This window comes from Xenia sp. Carnegie-2017, unplaced genomic scaffold (assembly GCF_021976095.1).
Source record: "Xenia sp. Carnegie-2017 unplaced genomic scaffold, XeniaSp_v1 HiC_scaffold_23, whole genome shotgun sequence".
Taxonomy (NCBI): domain Eukaryota; kingdom Metazoa; phylum Cnidaria; class Anthozoa; order Malacalcyonacea; family Xeniidae; genus Xenia; species Xenia sp. Carnegie-2017.
Genome location: NW_025813486.1, coordinates 16,881,615 through 16,894,539, shown reverse-complemented (window position 1 = coordinate 16,894,539; position 12,925 = coordinate 16,881,615). Strand labels below are relative to the sequence as shown.

The 12,925-nt window shown below is 35.2% G+C and overlaps 1 protein-coding gene across 1 annotated transcript in view; it reads right to left on the bottom strand.

Moving 5' to 3' along the window:
* The window catches only part of LOC124449267 (TATA-binding protein-associated factor 172-like), a 41,824-nt gene that overhangs the window by 13,881 nt on the left and 15,018 nt on the right, over positions 1 to 12,925 (bottom strand). The window contains 13 exon segments of the mRNA XM_047000204.1: positions 349 to 579; positions 952 to 1,069; positions 1,863 to 1,939; positions 2,539 to 2,623; positions 3,353 to 3,411; positions 3,512 to 3,622; positions 3,887 to 4,052; positions 5,157 to 5,266; positions 6,266 to 6,415; positions 6,484 to 6,594; positions 7,491 to 7,548; positions 7,550 to 7,761; positions 7,891 to 8,208. Of these exon segments, the coding sequence (XP_046856160.1) occupies positions 349 to 579; positions 952 to 1,069; positions 1,863 to 1,939; positions 2,539 to 2,623; positions 3,353 to 3,411; positions 3,512 to 3,622; positions 3,887 to 4,052; positions 5,157 to 5,266; positions 6,266 to 6,415; positions 6,484 to 6,594; positions 7,491 to 7,548; positions 7,550 to 7,761; positions 7,891 to 8,208 (1,806 nt within the window).

The following is a 12,925-nucleotide window of genomic DNA, read 5'->3' as shown; positions in this document are numbered from 1 at the left end:
ATTTTACTACGACCGCACAGGTTTGCCTTCGCTAAATAGTTTTAATGGTATAAAATTCTTCCGAAGAATTTCATCTGAAATTTTCCTGGAAACTAAGGATATTTAAAGTTTTCGGCAACTTATTATATACTATAACGTCCCTAGTTGTGCAAAACTGGACATCGGCAAAAACTGGAATATATTGAAAGTGAAAACAAATATTCGTAAACTGTTTTAGAAAGTCTACTGTGAATTTAAAAGTTCTGTGAAACATATTTATAATTTAAAAATCAAAATTTTGGCATCGAGAGTTTTTGAGTACATGCACAAAAAATCACGTGACATTTGATGTTGATAATGAACACTCACTTTGTTCTGCTTATATAAAGTAATTATGCCAGTGTAGCAACTGTCCATTTCTATATTCGTTGATCCAGAATGGGAGTTTGAAGGAGTTTCCATTTGGCGCGCGATGATTGGAGTCTGGTTAGGATCGTTGCAAGCATACGAGCAAAGATTCTTTACAATTTTTGCATTGGGACATGGCATTCTTTGAAGACAACATTCCAACAACTTGGTTAAGTTACAGGCGGCAAATTGCTAAAAATTGCGAAAAACGAAATTTCGCCATTCAAAGAAAATGAACTTCTAGTTCTAAACTAAGTCATTTAATCGCCTACCAAATTTCTTACCTATAAATTAATTTCTAATTCTCACAATATCACCAGCTCAAAAATCAACCTCCACTCCTTAAACAATTCAATGTCCGTATTCTATCATTATTAGTTATTCAAAAATCAATTCACTAATCACTACACAAAAATGAAAACAAGTGTTTCTCTGCGGAACCCGTTCTTTCTAACTTTTCCCCAAAACCCATCCCCTCTGACTCCATTGATCCTAAATATTGTAAACATTTAGCCCCCTCCCCCCTGACTCCATTCAACATTGTCTAGTTTAGCAAGAGCTTACCTGCATGCCTGCATCCTCTTCCTTTTTTATAGCCTCCATTAACGGTCGAATGATCGGGTTGAGTTTGGAAGGTAATGCGTTCATTGTGACGAGAGCCCCAGCAATGACGGAAGATACACTAAAGTAGAAAGAATATTTTTCAAATACTTATTTAACTCACATAACATGCTCTAGTCTGATGTCTTTAAAAGAAGTGATCTAATGTAGAAACTGGAGTTGTTATGTAGCCCGAATTCTATTACCATGAAGCCAACAATTTAATAAAAAATACAACGAAACAAACTCCGAATACAATTTACATCTTTAGTTTAACATTTGCGATAAAAAAGAGATAATATCTCATGATGAATTCGTAATAAATTCAAAATATTACTACATTATTTACACTTCATATCTGTGAGGAGTGATCAAACGTTGAAACTTTTCTCTTAATAAACTCAAGTTTATAGTGTCTTTCTCACGAGTAACCTGACGTTAAAACTTTGGTCCTTTTATGCTCCAGTCAGGTGTCCTCATAAGGAATCATCTGATTATGAATCTTTAGTCTTTATTTATTCAAGTAAAATGTCTTTATCAGGAGTGACATAATTTTAAAACTTGAGTCCTTATATACTCCTGGTCTAACGTCTTCATCATGATTAATCTGATGTTGAAACTTGACTTATACACTCCAGTCTAGTGTCTTCATCAGGAGTGATCTGATGTTGAAACTTGACTTCTTATACACTCCAGTCTAGTGTCTTCATCAGGAGTGATCTGATGTTGAAACTTGACTCTTATACACTCCAGTCTAGTGTTTCATCAGGAGTAATGCACTGGAGTGATGTCAGAAACTTCATGACTTCATGACAAAAGATATAATTTTTGGGACAAGTTCATAACAAAAAGAATGTTATAACTCAACAATATACCGAATGCTGTGTTTCTCATATTCACTCTGTAGTTGTCCAATAGTTGATACAAGATGTTGACGCTTGCCTTCAAGAGCCTTTAATAACACCAAATCAAATAAAAAATTCAGTAAATTATAACTTGAAACAATTTAAATATCACTGACGATACACTTTAAAGAATGAGTATCAGGGTCATGCTTTGCGAGCTTAATGTTATGTTTTCATATACGGGAAATTTCGGGCACTTTCGCGGGATAAGCAATCCGATGCATATTCAGTAGAGATTTTGTTTCGTTTTTGACTTATGTGATCATATTTATTTATAGGAAGCATTTATGGTTGATAGTTTGACTGTTGCTACGATATTCACGCCGTATTTACATGCTGTACTTTTGTACTTAAATCAAACATATTACAGCAGCCATTTTCGGGGTCCTTTAAATGGCCAACCAAGCGCAAAGCATTACCTTTGAGTCCCTTAAAATGACCAACCAAGCGCGCAAAGCATTGACCCTGATACTCATTCTTTAAGACAAAATAATTGCCCACGCAAACTAGTCTGCGCATGCTCAACACAGGTTCGAAATCAAAAACAAAAGTTTCTTTTAACGCTAAAACGCACTATAGAACAGACCTGCGATAAGAGAATGACGAAACCCGCTAAAAACATTTCAGTAATACAAAAATTACTTACACTGATGTCTTTGGACGGTAAAATTTTTACAGCTTCTTGAAAAACATTAGAGACAAGAGCTGAAGCAGATTCAATTGTGTGATAACTACAAAAAACAACATTTTTAGTTATGTCGTTAAAAGCTAAAACGTAATGCTAAATATAACAAATACTTAATGTGAACATTTCATTTCTATAGAGCGGTAAATGGATTTCTTCCAGTTTAATATTGATGACGGTAACTTTTTCAAGCGTTTTAAAAATCGTTATTATACATTGTGTGCAATAAATGGAACGTAGAAATCTTTGATCAATATTTAATATTATTAATTGCTCCTTTAAATTGACCATTCCTTTAAATTGCACTGATTGGTTCTTTAAATTGACCGTTCAATGCCATTGATTGTCACGCTCAAATCCGACGTCAGTTGGTACTGAGTGTTCTCTTCAAATCCAAACGTCTTCATAATTAAGAGATTTTTAAAACGATATAAAAAATCTTGAATTTGTTCAACCGCCCTTACTTCACTGGGGCATAAAGTAACAATGCGGCCATGCGGATGAGACATTTCACTATGGGGCAGTTTTAAAGAACTCAAACGTATTTTAATAAAATCGGGAGGAAAATGTTTAATTCGGTAAATTTTTGGAGAACATGGCGACAAATTGAGTGATGTATTTTACTCTCCGGTAAAAAAGAACGCGTAACGAAGTAGCAACAAAGGTTTCTTTCACTTCCCATTAACATGCATGGCAGGAAAGTTTTCTCGTGATTTTGCTCAGTCACTTGAAAACATTAAATGGACAAAATTGTAAACAAGAGAATTTCTCTTACTTTGAATTATTCTGGGGTGAAGTGCTGATTCCTTTCTCTTGAAACGTGTTTTGCAAGTTCTTAGAAAATAAAAACAAGGTTACATTGAGTTAGATAAATGCTCTTTCTCATCGATAGAACTTAAAACCGGGGGGGAAACAAGGCAAATAAATCACAAACCTGACAATCCGTTTGCAATCTCGTAAATAATAAACTGACTTCATCGTAAACGACAGACGAGGTCAGATTTTCAATAAGTTTGGTAGAAAGCGTAGACAAATGTTTATGATTCTGTGGAAGAAGAAATAGTCGATCAAATTTTAATCTTCAATCATGTCAAACAAGTTTAAATTCTAATCTGCAATAATGTCCAACAAACTCAAGTTCTAATCTTCAACAATGTCAGACAAACTGAAATTCTAATTGTTACTCAAGCCAGAGCTACTCAAGTTCTAATTTTCAATAATATCATACAAACTGAAGTTCTAATTTTCAATGTCAGAAAAACGCTTTTGCCGTTCCATTTATACTTTATCTAACAATATCAAATTATACCTTATCAAGTGAAGCCCATTCTGTGATTGTCATGGAAACAATGATATGTTGAGAAGAGGAGTTTGAACTAAGCGCTCCGTGGAGACATTGCACGATGAGATCCAACACAGCTAAACACGCATCATCACCGAATGTACTCAGATGACAACAAAGGAACCCCAATGCACTACAAAAAGCAAAATGCGTTTTCTTGCAGAAGACAATTCATTGCCATTGTTTTGAATGAAAACACGAAATGTTTAGTAAATTAACAGGACATGGGTGTCAAAGACTTGATCAAAGCTAGCATATAGCTAAAGTTTATCAAAGCTCGACAGTTTTTCTGAAGCAGTTGTTGTTCTACACATAGGAACATTTGAAATGGTGAGCTAAGGCCTTATTCATATCATTCCGTAAAGGCAATTCTTCCATAGAGATATTCCATTGCAAATACCACAATCACCCACCTCACCCCCCGGAAAAAAGAATGATGATGAATGAAAGAGTGACAGCCCCGGTCGTAAAAACTACTGATTACTATGTGTCGTATCAATGGTTACGTTTATTTTGTAAACATAACATAATTTTGAAGAATAATTATGTGTGTAACTTAACGATACAAAATATTTTACTGTCTTAAACAAAAGGTCGTCTTTAAAAACTATAATGGATTTTCTAGTTGACATTGTTTATTGATTGCTCACATTTTGAACTATTGAAATTTTTGAGGTACCATGGCCTACTCAAATTACTGTAATTTGAGTAGGCCATGGAGGTACGTAAAGTAGAAAAATTAGTTACATGTTTGTAAATGTAGATCGTCCAGGTTGGTATACTCCTGAGGACTGTTTTAGTTGTTGTTGACTGACGTTTCGACAACCTTAGCGGTAGTTATCTTCAGAGACATTTTTTTTGACTCTGAAGATGACTACCGCTAAGGTTGTCGAAACGTCAGTCAACAATAACAAAAACAGTCCTTCTCAGGACTATACCAACCTGGACGATCTACATTTACAAACATGTAACGATACTCCCGGGTTCAAACCATTTACTTTATGTAGAGAATTAGTTGTAATTGGTTTTTCATAATCTAAATACATCACAGAAAGTTTTAACAGCTCAAACAATAATTTAAGCCTCGCAACAGTTTTATATTAGAAAATCAAGAGTAAAAATATCATGTCGTCAGCACCATAAAGACGCTAAAAAACTCGCAGCTCTTGATTTATTGCATCAAAAAATTTATTCCCCTTCGTTAAATCAAACATAAAATAAAACATAGCAAACATACCGTGCAGCGGCGTGTCTACAACGTAAGATAATAGCTTCAACTTCAGAGAGAGTTTTACCAACCAACAAACCTCCTATACGGTCAGTAACCACAGCGTTTTTAGCGCCTTCCTGAAAAAAGTCATTTTTTTGGATAATAGCATTCAAAGACTTCCTAAGTTTGTGGCCGGTTGCACGGAGGTCGAAAAGCGTTATAAACTGAATTGTAGCTAATGATTTTCAACGCTTCAAAAATCTTTTAAAAAGGAAAAATCTACGATTTGAGCACGACAATTAATGAAATACAATATTGGTTCTAGAATTACAAAGTTTCATTATCGTAAAGAAAATATAACCAGATTTTTATAAGTTTAAAATATTACCATCATAACGCTACATCTGGCTTCGTGTAACCGGTCGCAAGAGAGTTTGCATAGGACATTTTAAACATTTCTGGCAGAAATCACTGAAATGCTTGCTAAAACCTTCTACTAATTCCAGTGCATTTTCCATCACAATTATCGATAAAAAACCTAAATGACTCAAATAAAAGCGTTTTAAGCATCGACAAAACGACGCTAAACGTGGTTTTTAAGTAACCAAAAAAGGTTTATATCTAAAAAAATTGGTCTACAAATATTTTCGTAGAAAAAGAGAGCTCAAAAATTCAGGAGTAATGTCGGTGAAAACCTAGTAACTAGTCAGACAAGAAGTGTTTCGAAAAGATTTGAGTTTTTCATAATTTAAACGTGAAACATTATTTACAAAAATGACTCTCGCTTTTTCGTCAATTCTTGATGGCAGGGTGAACAAAAACGATACTCTTTAATTTATTCATATGAAAACAATAATTATTACTTAACAAAATTTTCATACATATTATAAGAAAATGCAATATATTATTGATAATATCAATGTAATACACAAAACTAGCAAATATTATTCTAGCAAATGAAGCCATCAGGCCCCAATCTTAAGACCCGAGCTACGTATATTCCTTGTAAACAAACCACAGAGACCAAACAGTTGTAAACAAGAAAAAAACTTTCATAAAATTTTTACAGGTATCAAAAATATCCTTTGATGATCATAACGACCACCTTAACGATACAGTACATCTATAAACCTTACCTTAACTTGTGCTGGAGTGCTGATAACAAGGGCTTCATTGAATTCCGCTGACTTTGGATACATTGATAGCGACAACCAAACATTGCCCCATTGTGACGTCAGATGAGCTACTTGCTTGTATTGTCCACAACGAATAATGCTCCTCCACACCTACAGAGATCAGAGTGAGTTGGCTAAAAGCAAGCACGTCGTACATATTGTAACTCTAATAACATCACCTCTTGAAGCAATCCAAGTAGTTCAATGTCTTGTTCGACAAGAAATCTTTCAAAGCAATATCGCATTGCGTTTTCCAGTATTGGTGTCAACCAGAAATCCAATGGAGCAAGCTAAACACGAAAAAAAACAATTTAAGTTGATTAAAGATCGGCAAGTCAACGTGTTGTTCCACTGATCTATATTGTACAACTTTTTTTTCCCAACTTTAAAGACTTTCAAGGACATTCCAAGCACAAAAACATCAATTTTTAAATACGAAATAAAAATTAAGAGATTTTAATCGAGTGGTACACAGTATACTTGGATTATGCGACGCATGCGTACATGGATTACGATATGTGCCGCATGCGTACAAAAGAAAGTCATGGGAATTTAAAAATGACTATTGTCATCAGCTCGTCATAAGGGCAAATACTGGCAAAATATACGCTCAGTCATTGCTGCAGTAGCATGAGCCCTGTGATGATTGAGTAGTGTAATGGGCTGCATGCCATTGAACTGAATATAACTGGATGATTACCTCCAGCAAAAATTTTAATTCGGCAAATAAGCAAGTCACAATGTTTCATGAACGGCCTAAAGAAAGTTTATCACAACAGTACGCTAAATCCAGGGGCAGTTGCAGGGAGCCTGGATAGCGTTTCCATTCGATAGTAAACATGTGAAAATAGATTTAAAACTTGTGAAAAAATGTGGTTGGATTTTCTTTAGTAAAATGAAACTCTAGAAACAAGATTGTATTTAATTAATTGTCTACTTGAAATCATACATTCTTCTCTTTTAAGAGATTTTTCAACGCAAAGCAAAGCGAGCAGATGTGAAAGGAACGAAATAAATTATAACAAATTATCGGCTAGTGGGAGCCCTTTAAAAAGTGTAGCATATCTACATCTACATCAAAAACCAAATACAGATACAGTAACATCGGACAAATTTTTCGTGTGAAAACGCTTCGATGTAAGAAACAAAAAATATCCATATACATACACGTATATCCACAACAAACCTCATTTGAACGTACATCCGACGTATCAAGGATGACCTTCAAAGTTTGAAGTGTGGCCTCGTACGCACAAGATATTATGACGAAGAAACGGCCACAGTCTGGGTAAGACACAACTCAACGAAATATCTTGACGTCCGGTCACGGCCCATTCCGATTGAGCTCGAGAAGACGATACGATGGCGGCTAACAACATAAGAATGCTACTGGTAGATGCAGAAAGATCATCTAGAAGACACAAGGATTCCCATAGGATCCAAAGGATAGACGGAATCTGAAATAAACATCAAATTCTTCCGTTGTTCGATTTCTGTGCTCTTAAACACAAAAAAAACAACTTGTACTGTAATAAGAGCACAAATTTTAATGAGATACTATCGTGTTATTTACAAATATGATTTACCTTAGCAACGCTCAACTTTAACATTTGATCAACAACTGGTAACATCGCCGTCGCTGACACAGCTCTGACGTCATCATCACAATCTTCTAATCCGGTAGTTAGAGGAGACAGCACGAGAGGAAGTAACTGCTCGGTCATATCTTTCCGAACGGCAAGCAAATACTTGATCCCCAGTAGTCCCCCATGTCTCACTTGCCACTCGTTTTGAGCCTGCAGTGTCAGCAAGATGTTTAATATACTCTTGACTGCTTCACATTTCATATGTTTCACGACAACGCCCAGGGTTTGAGCACAAGTTTCGCGTACTGGAGCAACTACCTAAAGATTTGTGACAAAGATAGGAGCTTACTACACAGAAGTTCATCACGTTTTATAGATAGCCTAGATCGTCTCTCACCACATCCCCCACCCTTTCCGATGCTTTAAAGTTGTCTTTAGCTGCCGTTTTCTAATTTATATTTCAATTTACGAGGATTCGAATATCACAAAACCAACTTTTGCAGCGACTGCAACAACATATCGTACATATTTATGTTTTAAGAATTTTAGTATTCATTTTATGGCTAAAATCCCGTGACGAGTGCTAAATATACATGCATATACACGTATACATGCAAACTCGGCTAGATAGAGAATGAGAATACATAAAACAGGCTTGACGGGATGAGATTGTAGTTTTTGGCGAATATTTTGCTATCTCTACCTATCTATACATGCAAACTCGGCTAGATAAAGAATGAGAATACATAAAAAGGCTTGACGGGATGAGATTGTAGTTTTGGCGAATATTTTGCTATCTCTACCTATCTATACATGCAAACTCGGCTAGATAGAGAATGAGAATACATAAAAAGGCTTGACGGGATGAGATTGTAGTTTTATGAATATTTTGCTATCTCTACCTATCTATACATGCAAACTCGGCTAGATAGAGAATGAGAATACATAAAACAGGCTTGACGGGATGAGATTGTAGTTTTTGGCGAATATTTTGCTATCTCTACCTATCTATACATGCAAACTCGGCTAGATAAAGAATGAGAATACATAAAAAAGGCTTGACGGGATGAGATTGTAGTTTTTGACGAATATTTTGCTATCTCTACCTATCTATACATGCAAACTCGGCTAGATAGAGAATGAGAATACATAAAAAGGCTTGACGGAATGAGATTGTAGTTTTGGCGAATATTTTGCTATCTCTACCTATCTATACATGCAAACTCGGCTAGATAAAGAATGAGAATACATAAAAAGGCTTGACGGGATGAGATTGTAGTTTTTGACGAATATTTTGCTATCTCTACCTATCTATACATGCAAACTCGGCTAGATAGAAAATAAGAATACATAAAACAGGCTTGACGGGATGAGATTGTAGTTTTTGGCGAATATTTTGCATCTCTACCTATCTATACATGCAAACTCGGCTAGATAAAGAATGAGAATACATAAAAAGGCTTGACGGGATGAGATTGTAGTTTTTATGAATATTTTGCTATCTCTACCTATCTATACATGCAAACTCGGCTAGATAGAGAATGAGAATACATAAAAAGGCTTGACGGGATGAGATTGTAGTTTTGGCGAATATTTTGCTATCTCTACCTATCTATACATGCAAACTCGGCTAGATAGAGAATGAGAATACATAAAAAGGCTTCACGGGATGAGATTGTAGTTTTTGGCGAATATTTTGCTATCTCTACCTATCTATACATGCAAACTCGGCTAGATAAAGAATGAGAATACATAAAAAGGCTTGACGGGATGAGATTGTAGTTTTTGACGAATATTTTGCTATCTCTACCCATCTATACATGCAAACTCGGCTAGATAGAGAATGAGAATACATAAAAAGGCTTGACGGGATGAGATTGTAGCTTTTATGAATATTTTGCTATCTCTACCTATCTATACATGCAAACTCGGCTAGATAAAGAATGAGAATACATAAAAAGGCTTGACGGCATGAGATTAGTTTTGGCGAATATTTTGTTATCTCTACTATCTATACATGCAAACTCGTCTAGATAGAGGATGAGAATACATAAAACAGGCTTGACGGGATGAGATTGTAGTTTTACGAATATTTTGCTATCTCTACCTATCTATACATGCAAACTCGGCTAGATAAAGAATGAGAATACATAAAAAAGGCTTCTTGATGGGATGAGATTGTATTTTGACGAATATTTTGCTATCTCTACCTATCTATACATGCAAACTCGGCTAGATAGAGAATGAGAAATACATAAAGGCTTGACGGGATGAGATTGTGTTTTGGGAATATTTTGTCTCTACCTATCTATACATGCAAACTCGGCTAGATAAAGAATGAGAATACACAAAAAAGGCTTGACGGCATGAGATTGTAGTTTTTACGAATATTTTGCTATCTCTACCTATCTATACATGCAAACTCGGCTAGATAAAGAATGAGAATACAAAAAAAGGCTTGATTTGGATGAGATTGTAGTTTTTGACGAATATTTTATATCTCTACCTATCTACATGCAAACTCGGCTAGATAGAGAATGAGAATACATAAAAAGGCTTGACGGGATGAGATTGTAGTTTTTGACGAATATTTTGCTATCTCTACCTATATCTATACATGCAAACCGGCTAGATAAAGAATGAGAATATAAAAAAGGCTTGACGGGATGAGACAGTTTGACGAATATTTTGCTATCTCTACCTATCTATACATGCAAACTCGGCTAGATAGAGAATGAAAATACATAAAAAGGCTTGACGGATGAGATTGTAGTTTTGGCGAATATTTTGCTATCTCTACCTATCTATACATACAAACTCGGCTAGATAAAGAATGAGAATACAAAAAGCATTTGACGGATGAGATTGTAGTTTTTGGCGAATGTTTTATATTCTACCCATCTATACATGCAAACTCGGCTAGATAGAGAATGAGAATACATAAACAGGCTTGACGGGATGAGATTGTAGTTTTGACGAATATTTTGCATCTCTACCTATCTATACATGCAAACTCGGCTAGAAGAATGAGAATAATACAAAAAGGCTTGACGGGATGAGATGTAGTTTTGACGAATATTTTGCTATCTCTACCTATCTATACATGCAAACTCGGCTAAATAGAGAATGAGAATACATAAAAAGGCTTGACGGAATGAGATTGTAGTTTTGGCGAATATTTTGCTATCTCTACCTATCTATACATGCAAACTCGGCTAGATAAAGAATGAGAATACATAAAAAGGCTGACGGGATGATTGTAGTTTTGACGAATATTGCTATCTCTACCCATCTATACATGCAAACTCGGCTAGATAAAGAATGAGAATACATAAAAAGGCTTGATGGATGAGATTGTAGTTTTGACGAATATTTTGCTATCTCTACCTATCTATACATGCAAACTCGGCTTGATAGAGAATGAAAATACATAAAAAGGCTTGACGGGATGAGATTGTAGTTTTTATGAATATTTTGCTATCTCTACCCATCATCTATATCCAAACTCGGCTAGATAAAGAATGAGAATACATAAAAAGGCTTGACGGGATGAGATTGTAGTTTTATGAATATTTTGCTATCTCTACCCATCTATACATGCAAACTCGGCTAGATAGAGAAATGAGAATACATAAAACAGGCTTGACGGGATGAGATTGTAGTTTTGACGAATATTTTGCATATCTCTACCTATCTATACATGCAAACTCGGCTAGATAAAGAATGAGAATACATAAAAGGCTTGACGGGATGAGATTGTAGTTTTGAAGAATTTTGTTATCTCTACCCATCTATACATGCAAACTCGGCTAGATAGAAAATGAGAATACATAAAACAGGCTTGACGGGATGAGATTGTAGTTTTGACGAATATTTATATCTCTACCTATCTATACATGCAAACTCGGCTAGATAAAGAATGAGAATACATAAAAAGCTTGACGGGATGAGATTGTAGTTTTGACGAATATTTTGCTATCTCTACCTATCTATACATGCAAACTCGGCTAGATAGAAAATGAGAATACATAAAACAGGCTTGACGGGATGAGATTGTAGTTTTGGCGAATATTTTACTATCTCTACCTATCTATACATGCAAACTCTCGGCTAGATAAAGAATGAGAATAAAAAGGCTTGACGGGATGAGATTGTAGTTTTTGGCGAATATTTTATATTCTACCCATCTATACATGCAAACTCGGCTAGATAGAGAATGAGAATACAAAAAAGGCTTGACGGGATGAGATTTGTGGTTTTATGAATATTTTATATCTCTACCTATCTATACATGCAAACTCGGCTAGATAGAGAATGAGAATACATAAAAAGGCTTGACGGATGAGATTGTAGTTTTGGCGAATATTTTGCTATCTCTACCTATCTATACATGCAAACCTCGGCTAGATAAAGAATGAGAATACATAAAAAGGCTTGACGGGATGAGATTGTAGTTTTGACGAATATTTTGCTATCTCTACCTATCTATACATGCAAACTCGGCTAGATAGAGAATGAGAATACATAAAAAGGCTTGACGGGATGAGATTGTAGCTTTGGCGAATATTTTGCTATCTCTCTACCTATCTATACAAACTCGGCTAGATAAAGAATGAGAATACATAAAAAAAGGCTTGACGGCATGAGATTGTAGTTTTGGCGAATATTTTGCTATCTCTACCTATCTATACATGCAAACCTGGCTAGATAGAGGATGAGAATACATAAAATAGGCTTGATGGGATGAGATTGTAGTTTGGCGAATATTTTGCTATCTCTACCTATCTATACATGCAAACTCGGCTAGATAAAGAATGAGAATACATAAAAAGGCTTGACGGGATGAGATTGTAGTTTTGACGAATATTTTGCTATCTCTACCTATCTATACATGCAAACTCGGCTAGATAGAGAATGAGAATACATAAAAAAAGGCTTGACGGGATGAGATTGTGAAGCTTAAGAATATTTTGCCATTCCTCACCATCTATACATGCAAACTCGGCTAGATAAAGAATTGAGAATACATAAAAAG